This window comes from Sminthopsis crassicaudata, chromosome 2 (assembly GCF_048593235.1).
Source record: "Sminthopsis crassicaudata isolate SCR6 chromosome 2, ASM4859323v1, whole genome shotgun sequence".
Classification (NCBI taxonomy): domain Eukaryota; kingdom Metazoa; phylum Chordata; class Mammalia; order Dasyuromorphia; family Dasyuridae; genus Sminthopsis; species Sminthopsis crassicaudata.
In genome coordinates this window covers 39867319-39880408 of record NC_133618.1, presented here as the reverse complement: position 1 = coordinate 39880408, position 13090 = coordinate 39867319, and the positions used below count along the sequence as shown (strand labels likewise).

General features: G+C 43.6%; 1 protein-coding gene across 1 annotated transcript in view; it reads right to left on the bottom strand.

Annotated features, from left to right (window-relative positions):
* The window catches only part of HYDIN (HYDIN axonemal central pair apparatus protein), a 414007-nt gene that overhangs the window by 104584 nt on the left and 296333 nt on the right, over positions 1-13090 (bottom strand). The window contains 7 exon segments of the mRNA XM_074285934.1: positions 2865-3006; positions 4963-5146; positions 6869-7003; positions 8371-8609; positions 9936-10121; positions 11473-11652; positions 12711-12893. Coding sequence (XP_074142035.1) covers positions 2865-3006; positions 4963-5146; positions 6869-7003; positions 8371-8609; positions 9936-10121; positions 11473-11652; positions 12711-12893 — 1249 coding nt within the window.

Here is a 13090-nt window from a genome sequence, read left to right as displayed (position 1 = left end):
CTGGGTGACCTTGGTGAGTCTGTCTGCAAAATGGGGATAACAGCAGTCTCCACCTCCCAGAGTGTTGTGAGGATCAAATGAGTTAATATTGTAAAGCGCATAGTGTGTCTGGGACATAGTACGTGCTTGATAAAATATCCTTTCTTTTTCTGTTTAAAGTACAGACTGCTTTCCCTGCTAGAACATAAGGTGAAGGAGAGTAAGACTGCCTCTCCCTTTTCTAGGTTTTGGGGGACGATAAAGTGTTCTTCCCAAAGCCCCCCAAACCAAATAAGCTGAAGGAGGAACTTCCCTATAGGAAAAAAGAGGAAGATGCAGATAAGAAATTGACCTATGTCAGAAGGCTAGAGAGGGGAAGGAGGAGAAAGATGCTGAAGGTCTGGCAAGTGGAGGGAAGTGGAGGGAGATGGAGGGAGATGGAAGGAGATGGAGAGAGATGGAGGAAATTGGAGGGAGATGGAGGAAGCAGCTGCTCGTCTTCCAAGGATGCTCACAGAGGCAGATGGATGAAGGATCATCCCATGGCGAGTCAAGGGAGAAGGGTGAAGTAGTCGTGGTCAGCATCCTGATTGAGTGCTCACTGAGGCAGCTGCTTGGTTACTTTGGGGATGGAATGGGGCTGGATTCCAAGGGTTAGAGAGAATATCCTCATACTCCTTAAAGCATTTAAACACATACTGTTCACTTGAGATTTACAGGGGAACAAATGTTCTTTCCTGGAGGAACCTAGAAAACCTTGCTGAATACTTAAAGACTCTTGGGTGAGAATTTGAAGACCATAGAGACCAGATGGTATTTTAATCACTGCTGCTCACTGAAGGCAAAGAATGCATAAAAGAAAGCAATTCTATGAAGTAAACCAAGAACAGATGGATGAGAAGAGGATGTCTGAGAATGGGATTTGGGTTTCTGAATCAGAGCTTAAAATATGGGAATGATGGACTGCAGGCCAAGAATGGAGCGTACCTAATAAAGGCACTCAAGAAATGTTTTTGGGCATCATTGGTGGAATTGTGAACTAATCCAACCACTCTGAAGAACAATTTAGAACCATGCCCAAAGGCCTATAAGACTGTGTATATCCTTTGATCTGGCAATACCACTCCTGGGTCTGTTTCTGGAATGGATCAAAGGAAAAGGATCCATGTGTACAAAAATATTCATGGCAGCTCTTTTTGTAAAGTTAAAGATTTGGAAACTGAAGGGATACTTTGTCAGCTGGGGAATGGTTGAAGAAATCATTATAACTGTGATGGAAAATTATTGTGCCATAAGAAACAAAGAGCAAGATGATTTCAGAAAAATCTGAAAAGAATTACACGAACCGATAACAAGTGAAATGAAGAGAAGCAGGAGATGTAGTGCACAGTAACAGCAATATTGTATGAGGATCACTTGCGAATGACTTAGCTATTCTCAACAATACAATGATCCAGGACAAACCAAAGGACTCATGATGATACGAGCTATCTACCTCCAGAGAAAGAACTGTTGGAGTCTGAATACAGATCAAAGCATACGGTTTTATTTTTTTTACGGTGTTTTTCTTTCTTGATCTAAGTTTTCTTTCACAGCATGATGAATTTGGACATATGTTTTAAATGATGACCCATAGATTACTTAGATTGTTTATCATCTCAAAGAGGGGTGAATAGAGGAAAGGAGGGAGAGAATTTGGAGCTCAAAATTTGAAAAAAAACAAATACAAAAATTGTTTCTATGTGCAATTTGAAAAAATATTATTCAAAAAAGGAACATATTTGGCTAATATTGTACAAATTTAATCAAAAGGACTTTAAACTGCAAAAAGAAAGGTGGCAGGAGGAGAAAGAGAAAAAAATCTGCTAAATTAAGTACAGCATAGGTCTGATGTCACAAAAAGTCACAAAATATCCCCAAATACATAATATACAAAATCCAAGCAAAGAACCAGTGTAAAACCCATGATCACAAATGCACAAAACATAGACAGGATGAATGCAAGACAGAGGGCCATAGCAGTTAGAACACTGAATGAGGGGGTCCAAGATTAGAGTCTCCTGTCTGATTGGGTATAGCCCTCTACTTCTCAGGGCTCCAGGCAAATTTCTAAGACAAGAAATCTCAAATCAGGTGCCAAATGATGGTTAGAGGAAATTTTCTCTATCCTTTCTCTTGTCTGGCTTAGCAAGAGAGCCACTATCTTCCTCAGAAGGCATGAGGGGCTGGCTGGTCCAACTAAGCCAGGAATCTGCAATCAACTACTCTGTGACTCTCAGAGTTTGAACATTCAGCCATTTGATGGTCCTGGGGGAAAATGGCTACAACCTGGAAGCAGGAAACTGAACTTGGAACGCGAGTCTGAATTCTGTCTGGAAACTTACTGTATGATCCTACCAGGATAACACCCTCCACTTCCTCCAGTGTGAAATAGGGAAAATAACAGTGCCTCCTCCTAGGGCTGTGAGAATTAAGGAGATAATGTTCACAAAGTTCCCTACCAGGGCTACCCCCTGCTGCGGTTTCTTCCCCAGGGCTGGAAGAGAGGGGGTGGCCCAGGAGGAGACACACCAGCCTGGGGCTTGGGGAATGCAAGCCCTTGTTGATCTGTGACCCAGGCTGGATTGGGGGGCTCTCCTTGCCAGGCTCTGCACTTGTTCCCTGTAGGCCGAGGGTCCTGTTAGCCCCGCTCTTGCTGCTGGCTGCAGGAAGGATAGAGCGTGAACAGGGGAGAGAAAGGAGGATGCAGTGGGATGGGGTTGGGGGTGTTACAGGCCCTGAGAATCCTCCATGAACTGCGAGGCAGCGATGAGTGCCAGCCTAGAGTCAGAGGCCCCTGGGGGTGGCCGCCCCTGTCCTGCCTTCATCATTTCAGAGTCACAAACCTTTTTTTCCGCTCGCGAATGGCCTGCAGAATTTCCATGTCAAACATCATCTTCTCTTCCTCCGTTAGGGCATCGTACTCCTCCTCATCCATCTTTTGCAGACGAGCCTTCTCTTTTGCAATCATTTCCTGCTGTTCCTGCTCTGTTGAGGGAGAGAAGAAACCTGTAAATCCCTGGAAAGACAATACCAACTGAGGGCTTGGAGCCCCTCCAAGCTGACAGGCAGCTGGCCTGGCTGGGGAGGGCTTTAATCTTTGACCAAGTTATCTGGATTCTGGCCTCAGGCTCCCCTCCCTTTCTCCTTCTCTCCTTTGCCTGCCCCCCCCCCCAACTTGGAAACTGCAGTGACCTAGCAGATTCAACCTAAATGGTCAGACTAAACAACTAAGCCTGTTGGATTAAACCCCGGAAATCTCTCCTGTCTCCCAAGAAATCTTTACTCATTTAGACTCAAGCCTAAAGAATGGACAATATTCAACAAGATCATGAATGTAGGAGAAGCTATAAAAGCCTACAAAGCACCTAATGCCAAACCTATGGCTCCATCTACTATGTCAGGCAGTATCTCTTGTTTTCTGAAAAAAAAAAAAATCCTCCATTTTTCCAACTCTGCATTTTTGCCAGTGCCTATAGAAATCCAGCCCACCTTTCAAGGTTTAGTTCAAATGTCATCTCCTCCATGGAGCCTTCTTGGGTTCCCAAGTCTCACCCAGAGGAAAATGTCACAGCACCTTGTACTAGAATTATAGAAATTCTATCTAAAATTATGTTTATTTAATCAAACAATCTCTTTTAGAGATAAGGAAATTGAGGACCAAAGAAATTAAGTGACAAACTGGTGTAAATTAGATTGAGACCAATATCTCATACATATACCACTGAGTTCCAAATGGATACACAGCCTAGATATAAACATAAATGGTCATAAACAAATCAGAGGAACAAAGAAAAAATGCCTTTTACAACTATGGATAAGGGAAGGTCATGGCAAAATAATGAATAGAGAGACTCAAGAGGAGGTAAAATGGACAATTTTGATCACACAAAATTCAAAAGTCAGTGCAATTGAAATCACAAGGCAAACAGTGAAATGGAAGGAAAATCTGATTTAAATACATCTAACCACCAGGATGGCACAGTGGTTAGGGCATAGGAATTAGACTGTCAGAGAACTCTGGGAGGACTTATATGAACTGATGCAGCATGAAGTGATGATGTTTTATACATAGATTATGAAAGAAAACAACTGTGAACAACTTAAGCTCCGGCATCTATGCAACACAAGATTGTGATTACAGAGATGGAAGATGCAGCAAGATTCCCACTTCTTGGCAGAGAGGTGATGGACCAAGTGTGCCCAAAGGGACACAAGTTTTTAGACACATCAAGGTGTGGATGCTTGGAAAAGAAAAGACTCTCTTCCTCCTCCTCTTTCTCTGAAGGGCTTTGGGAGAAGAGGGAAAGCCAGGGGAGACCCTGGAGAGTTGGTGACAATCACATTAAAAAAGAAGACAAGGAACTAAAGAACGTCATTGCATCTTTATAAAAGTAAAAGAAAGAGATTAGAAGGAATTTCAGAAGGGAACCTGGGCAAGCAAGAGCAATGTTGGAAGCATGATGCTAAATCTGAAATATATCCACCAATGCTCGAGAGGAGATCCACCATTTTATACAAAGTCCTCTTGTTCTGATCTGGAAAGGGAAAATATTCATTCCTGTTGATATCTGTCAACTGCAGAATAATACAAAGGAAAATTTTAAAAGGAACTGAGGGGCTTTGTCCAAGATCACGAATTAATGGTAGAGCCTGGATTCAAAACTAAGTCCCTTCTGAGTGCCAGAAGCTATTCCAACTGACACCTGACAGAGACAGAGACAGAGAGGAAGAGGGAGGATAAAAAGGAGGGAAAGAAGGAGAGGGGGAAAGAGAGAGGGTAGGAGGGAGAGAAAGGGAGAAAGAGAGAGGGAAGAATGGAGGAAGGGAGAGGGGAGGGAAGGAGGGAGGGAGAGGGGGAGAGAAGGCGCTCAGGCTTTGGAAGCCTAAACAATATTTTTCCTGCCTTGAGAGTTCCTCCTTTTTCCCCTCACGAGCTCTTACCTATTTTTTCCATTTTGGCTTTCTCCCGGGCCTTCATGACGTTGTAATCCTGAGCTACGTTGACAAAGTAGATGTGTTCCCGGTTGTTGATGGCTCTAAGCAGGCACTGGAGGGCACAGGCCGGACTCCTGGCGAATACCGTCTCTATTCCATCAAAGACCACCCCTCGATAGCAATCGCTGAGCTGAGATGAGAGATCCAGACAGGAGCCCACTAAGAACAGTTCTTAGTGGCCATTAGCTCTTTTCCACCTTCAGGGCTGAGGACCACTTGGCCTTTCACAATCTTTATCCCACACTCAGCCATCCCAGATACTTTTCCAGCCTGCTTCCCATGACCAAACCCCATCCTGCTCTCTAATTCCAGTTGTCTGAGCACTTAGAGCACGGAGCAGGAACCATGTTAGGTGTCAGGCACATAAAGACAAAAACCAAAATAGTCTCTGTCCTCAAGAAACTTCTATTTGCCTTGGGAGAAACATCATCTACCTGGAGAAATAAGAAATATCTGCAAGACACACCCAAAGTGGGCTTGGAGGATGTGAGAGGGCCTCTGAGCCTCCTATCCCCAAAAGAACCTCTCCAGTATGACCTTTCTTCCTATATCCACTTCTAGAAATCCTCTTGCTCCAAAGTCCCAGTTCAGAGCTCCTCCCTGCTGCTCTCTGTCCTCCTCTCTCCACTCAAACCTACTGAAAATGATCCGTCCTAAAACTATTCAGTCTTCTCTCCTAGACAGTTCATCACAGTCCACATCCTTATAATAAACATATTGGATATAAAGTAATAAAACTATTGGATGGTAATTTCCTTATATTGGGTTTTCATCTGTATCACTCATTGTGTTATTTTTCATTTTTTGTAGCCCCAGAGCCCACCCAGTGTGCTGCTTAGAAGAGATGTTTAACGCATTTTTGCTGAATTGGAATTTGAAAATCCATTGTCTCAACTTTAAAAAACAATATTCTCTGTATCTGTAATCTCCCTCCACCCCTTTCAGACAGATTTCCCTAGAGTGGCTCTGTGATAAATCCCCCTTAAAACACTTGAAATGGTTATACTGTTAACCAGAAGTCAAGGGAAGATCCAAATGGCCCCTTGTCATTTTCCCTATTGGCTTTATCATGGTTTAAAGTCAGCTGGAGGCTGAGGGTTTGGGGATAACTCTATGTATTCTGCCTTTTATTAGGCAAGTAAACTTGGACAAGTGGAGGGTCCCTCTCTAGAGTGCAGATAAATAATCCCATTTGTGCTACTTTTTTAAAAAGGTCGTCATGAGAAGAGCATTTGAAAAAAAACTAAAGTGCTTTTAAAATAGGAATTATCCTTATTATTTGGGAATTCTAGAAAGCTAAGGACCTGAAGGAGGTATCAAAGAGCTAAGGCCTGGACTTTTAGGGTTTGGGGGTACAGAACACCTCCTGTTACTCAAATCTACACAGTCTACAAAGCATGTAAGGATTATGAACTTCTAGTTCAAATGTTCTGAATTTTCAATTCTAGTTGGGAAATGGTGGACTGGACTAACATGGAGGGAAGGAGGGAGGAAGGAAGGAAGAAAGGAAGGAAGGAAAAAAAGGAAGGAAAGGAAGGAAGGAAGGAAGGAAGAAGGAAAGAAAGAAAGGAAAGAAGAGAGGGAAAGGAAAGGAGGAGAGAAGAAGAAAAGGAAGGAGGGAGGAAACCAGCATTTATTCGGCACCTACTCTGTGCCAGGACCAGGCTAAGAGCTTTACACACTTTACCTCAGGTTACCCACCATAGCCCTGGGAGGGTGCTGCTATTACGACCTGCCTCATGCCCAGTGTTGCCCAGCTAGGGGCTGAGACATCATCCGAATTCTTCCAGACTCACGTTTGGGGACATGGGGAAGGTATGCCTCTGGTGTGGCCAGAGCGGAGGGCCTTTACCTGGATCCTCTCTTCTATGATTTGCACCAGTAAGTCATCAGGAAGCACAGTGCTGAACAAACCCATGTCTCCTTCGCTGGAGCTGCCCATGAGCCGGAGGTGAATAGGGGTGTAGGTGAGAGGGCTGGATGGAATCTGTGAAGGGGGAAACTAGTCCTCAGTCCTTTCAGGGATCCAGCTGGGGAGCCCCAGGGGTCTGCTCCTCTGGGATCCCCAGAGCAGTCAGCCTCAGCATTGAAGGAGGGCAAGTTTCTCAGGCTCATTAAACAATGAGCTCCCATGCTCAGAACAACAAATCTTCCTGGTCTGAGGGGCTTTCATTTTCTCTACCCAGGGACTCCCTAGCTGCAGAATGCTGTGAAAAGATCTACAGAAGCATCCATTTCTACAATTAATTTAAAGGAGGTTATCAACTCCAACTGGAAAGACAGTTGTGGATAACTTAAAACTAGAGACTAGAATGTCTCCAATGTCTAATACCTTGGTATTAATCCTTAAATAAAATGGGATGTTTCTCTTCAACACAAAGAACGGCCTATTTCTGGAGGACACCCCACCCATAGTCCTTAGAACTTGGAACAAAGGCACACAATGTTTAAACTGAGGCATTGTGAGCATTTTTTATTTTTGGTAGCTACTTGCTTGCCTGTTGGGTCCCTAAAGGCAGGGATTATGTCTTATCTACATTCTCTTTGTCCTTCAATGCTGACTGCAGAGCTCTAAACATATTAGGCATGTAATAAAATGTACATCAAATAGCTATCAATGCAAAAATAAATTGTAATATGTAATAAAATGTAAAAATATCAACGAAAGTTTTAAGTTTCATCTTTAAAGAAGCTGTACTTTTAAACTTAAAAGCTCTTAGAGGAATGGATTTTCAATGCTACTATAGCCGAGGATGGCCTTTTTCCTTTGGGATGTGCTCACTTGGTTTTTCTGAACTGAGCTCAGTGGTCCATTGTCAGTCTTTGTAGCTCCAGCCCTTAGCATAGTACATAGGAAGTACCTAATATAATTGACGACTGATTGACTTCCAGACCCTCAGGAAGCTAAAGGTGACATGGAGAATTTGGGGTGCTCTATACAAAATATTATGGAGCTCCTGAAATTCCCTCCCAATTTGCCCTCTCTCTTTCACCAGGGCCTTGCTCTAGGTTTAAGGAGCATAAAAAGGTTAATACAGCAGTTTCTCAAAATCAGAAAAATCCAGTGGTGAGCAGGTACTACATCTCAAATGCACAAAAGGCATAAAGATGTAAGTCCTCAAGTCACTTGAGGAAGGGAAGCATGTGGCAGCCATAAGAGACCACGATGGCAGAAAGAAGGGTTTTTTAGGGTGAGACTCAGTCCCAGGGTCATCTGCTGATGTATCTGGGATAGAATGGACTCAAGCTCTTGTGCAGTGGAGAAAGCTACACATATTGACCTGATTGCCAGGACTACTTAGGGGGAAGATTGAGAGAATACTGAGCTTTCTTTGGGAGGGACCAAATTTTTACCTGTGATCCCGATGTTTCCGATTGATGCAACTGATGATGTTGTTTTTGGGACCCAGAACCATGGCTGTCTGATTTGGTCTTGGCGTTCATAATTACGCTTCCCCGAAGGCCCTTGGAGGGGGCCGTCCGGTTATCAGGGGAGGCCAGAGTTGCTTCTGAAGTATGCTTGGCCAAATTCTCGGTGCTTACTCTTGACAATCCTATGGATGTTTGTGCCAGTGAACTCTCTGTAACCATGGCTACACGGCAATGGGAAATGCAGGGAAGAGACACATTTGTGAAGTCATATAATGACAGCAGAGGAGCCTTGAAGGAAACTAATGTCATTAAAAAAGATTAATAATCAGGGAATGCAAAGCCTGTCTGTACTCATGACTCTGGAAAGTAGTTAGAAGAATGTAAATGAATGACCCAAGATGAGGTCATGTGGTGAAACCTAGGCCAGAAGCTAAATGTCCAAGCTCCCTGTTCTGCCAAGAAAACCATAGAATTTCAAAAACTTTCTGCAGTTTGCCCCTAATGTTTCTGTGCAGTTTTAAGTTTTAATAATGTCTGATGTAGAAATGTAATTTTTTTTAATCACCTGAAAGTTTAATTATTCCTCAAATTCATTTTATATCATTTAGTTTTGTGAATTCTGAAGAATAAATTTTTAATTATAACAAAAGGGAGCATCCTGACATTTTGCATTGTGCACGGGACGGTTTCTGGATGACAATTTCTCAGAACAGTGGACCAGAAGTAATGAGAAGAAATGGTCTTCTTACATGGCTACCTTAGTCACCTGCTCTCCCTCCATTAGACTTTTTCTTGAGGAGTCCCATCAAAACTGTTACGTGGACATGAAAAACTCATACTTTTGATACTTTTAAGGCTAGGATTACAAGCAAAATCCTTGTGAAGGAAAATTGGTGGGTTTTTTTAAACCAATTTTCAATTTTTCAAAATTACTTTAATGAGAAATATGTCAGTATTTTTAAAAGTTAAATCAAGAATTTTACATTTTATTTTTTGTAAGCCTGTGGCATTTATAATCTTAAAATTATCAAGGCTTCAAGCCTTTTGGGGCATGCAGCCTGATACAATTGGAGATGAGTTTCCTTTCCAAAGCTTTAAGCATGTTACAACTCTCTTTACTGGGACATGGATACCAGAGAAAGACTCTGGGTATAAAGTCCACCTAGAAGTGATTTCAGGCTGAGATAAGCTATAGAACTTGTTCTCCTCTTTGCAATGAACTTTGTTATCGTTAAACTCTTTGAAGGCACACTGGTGGACTTCAGGTGCCCTGTCCATTGGGAAAGGAGAGCGGAACATTCTGCTGTAATGCTCACTTCTCTAGGGCACCTTTTTGGCCTTTGAGAATGCCCAGTCTGCTTGTTTCCAAAAGGAAATCTGAGAAGTGAAGTTCTGGGAGGATTGTGTCTGTTGCGAGCCCCCTGCTCCAGGAACGACCCTCCTCCCTCCATCCTGGGCATTTTCACAGGCAGCGAGAGTGCCGGGAATAGGGCCGTGGGGAGGACCTTAAGCTGGGGGGGGCGCTGCTCAGTCCCCTCAGAACTCACCAGCTTCCTTCACCGACTCCTCCACATCTCGGATGCTCTGCTCGGTGGTTGCCCTCATGCAGAGCTCCCGGGCCCGGAGCCCAGGAATGCTGTTTGAATCCGACAGAGCATCCAACACAATGGAATCGAGGGTCAGATAGGCAGCATTGTAGTATTTGGCGAGGTTGTTGCAGGTAGCGGTCTTACCTGTGGAGGGTCAGAGGCTTTAAGGGGGAAGGGATGATAATTTAGGGGTTTTCTGGTGGTAGCTGGTCGTTTTTCTGATGTCTTTTGAGAAGAAATTGACTAAAAAGACATTAGGTAGAGCTGATTTTCTGCCATGATAGGATCTTACCTTTGGGTGGGAGTATAGTTCCATAACTGGTTTCCTTAGAGGTTTAAAAAAAAAAAAAAAACAACAAACCTAAACAAGAATCCTACAATATCATTTTCTCCCCTTATATATTTATGCTTTCATCAGCTTCTTTTAAAAAATTTTATTTTTCCTAGTTGCAGGTAAGATTTTTTCATATTCATTTAAAATATAATAATAGTTTTTATTTACCAGATATTTGCATGGGTAATTTTACAATGTTGACAATTGCCAAAACTTTTTTTCCAATTTTTCCTCTCCTCCCCCTCCCCCCAAGATGGCAGGTTGACCAATACATGTTAAATATGTTAGAATATAAATTAAATACAATATATGTATACATGTCCAAACAGTTGTTTCATATTCATTTTTTAAAATTCTGAGTTCCAAATTTTCTCTTGTTCATTCCTTCCTGAGGAGGTTAAGTAATTTGATAGAAATTATCCACGTGCAATCATATAAAACATATTTTAGTCACTGCGGACGACATCAGGTTCAATAATAACTTACATGGTACTATAGGGTCACAAAGTACCTGACTGACATCATTGCCACAGAACCCTACAACGGCAGCCATCTAACACAGGTAGGCTAAGTGTAATTATTCCCATTTCACAGATGTGCAAACAGTCCCAGAGAAGAGAAGTCATTTATCCAAGGTTCACATGGCGAGGTAATGGGGCAGAGCCCGGACTGAGATGAAATCAGATCTTCTGATTGCAAATTCAGTAACTTTCCTATCAATCTAATCTGCCTTTGGTATCTTTTTATTTATTTTACTGAGGCAACTGGGGTTAAGTGACTTGCCCAGGGTCACATAGCCAGCAAGTGTTAAGTGTCTGAGGTTAGATTTGAACTCAAGTCCTTAGGGCTGGTGGATAGAGTCCACTGTACCACCTAGATGCCCCTCTATCTTTGGTATCAAAGAAACAAGGATGGAGGCCCAGGGAAGCTCAGGAGTGCCCCACTAACATGTGGGTCACCCAACAGGTGTGTCCATGTCTAGGTCAAACTCTCTGGGGATGGCAGGTGGATTCTTCCAGACCCTTGGCCCATGAGAAGGGATTGTGGGGCTAGGGCACCCACTCCCTAGGAGGGCTCCCGCAGCCAGGCCAGGCTCTCCTATCCCTTCCTTATGACCGAAGCTCCTGGTGCGGACTGCCCAATTAACACCAGTTTTCGTACCTGACAATGGTGAGCCGTGGACTATGATGGCAATCCCTCTCCGGTGCTTGGCTATTTGGCTGTCAGGAGAAGTGGAAATGCCCAGGTAGCGAGCGATGCACCTGCTCACCGGGTTGTTGTCGATTTCTCCAACTTCCTCCACAGAGCGGGTCTCACTGGCACTCTGGGGTTTTTCAGCTCCTTAAACACACACACACACACACACACACACACACACACACACGTTACACAGAATTTACCCGGAGGGACATGAATGGGAAGGGCATATCCTCTCTGGGAGGAGTTTAGTCAAGAGTCAGCCTCTGTACTGATTTAGAGCTTCAGAGTCTATTTAATCCACCCCTCTCACTTTTTGTTACAGAGCAGGAAACTAAGGCTCAGAGAGACAGAATGATTTGCCTAATATCACCCAAGGAGTAAGGAGCAGGGGTGGGATTTGAATCAGGTCTCTGATTACCAACACTTTGATGTAATAGGGAAAGGAAAATAGAAATGCTGCCTCAAGGTGGTGACAGGGGAGAAGGAAGCAGGGAGGAAGGGCAGTGCCAGTAGTCCAAGGAAGAAAAGAAGGACTGGCAGGCAGGAGGCTTAGGGGATTACCCTGGCAGGGCCTTATCTTATTCTTGTGAGAGCCCTGCTTTATGCCAATAGTGTGGAGGGAGCCCAGCATAGGGAAGTCCCTGAACCTCCTCAGAAGGGACGCGTGGGCTCCTAAGTCAGATTTTTCACCACATTCTCCCAGCAAACACTATTTATATAGAGAGACAACACTCTGCTCTATGTATAGAAATACACTTTCATGGGATTGCACAGGGCTTTAAGGCTAGTCTCTCCAAAAAAAGCATTGAATGAATATTTGAAATGGTGCTATTAGAAATGCTTTGCTTGAGTCTTTGCCTCCTATTAAGATACAAATCTCCTGGGAGGAATCAGTAACCCCTGTTCTGTGGTCGGGCCTCGGGCTGCCCCTGGCTGGACTGAACTGGCCCCAAGGAGCAAGAGCACAGGTGCCAAATATGGCAGCCCACAACACCCCCAAGTGCCCCTGAGCCAGATTAAAGTGTAATTGGAAAACATTGCACAAAGATAAATAAAAATATAACAAAGTATGAGTAATTTTATGTTGTAAAATGAGGCAACACATGGCCCACATGGTTTACATATATATATATATATATGGTTTAATGGCCCCCGCTTCTATGTGAATTGGACCCCTCCCCCGGAGCTAGGGTACTTACCATGGGAGAAAAATCGGTCTAAGTTGTCCTCTTCCTCTTCTTCACTTTGGATATTTCGAGACTCGATTGCTCGTAAGTGCCGCTCCTCAAGGTTGGATGTAACAGAGACTCCTCTACTAAGAGAGGCCCGCTTTATGCTTGGTGAGACTATTGGTTCTGTGCTGTGGGACTCTTCTTCCTCAACTGTAGAGAACCAAAACAGCTCAAAGGGGGGGCAGGGAGACAATGAGGGAGAGATGGGGGGAGAAACAGAGAGGAGGGGGAGAAGGGGAGAGGAAGGAGACAGAGACAGAGACACAGAGAAACACACAGAGAAAAAGAGAAAGAATGAGAGAGAAGAAAGGAAAAGATATAAGAGAAGGGAAAGGAGAGAGGGAAGA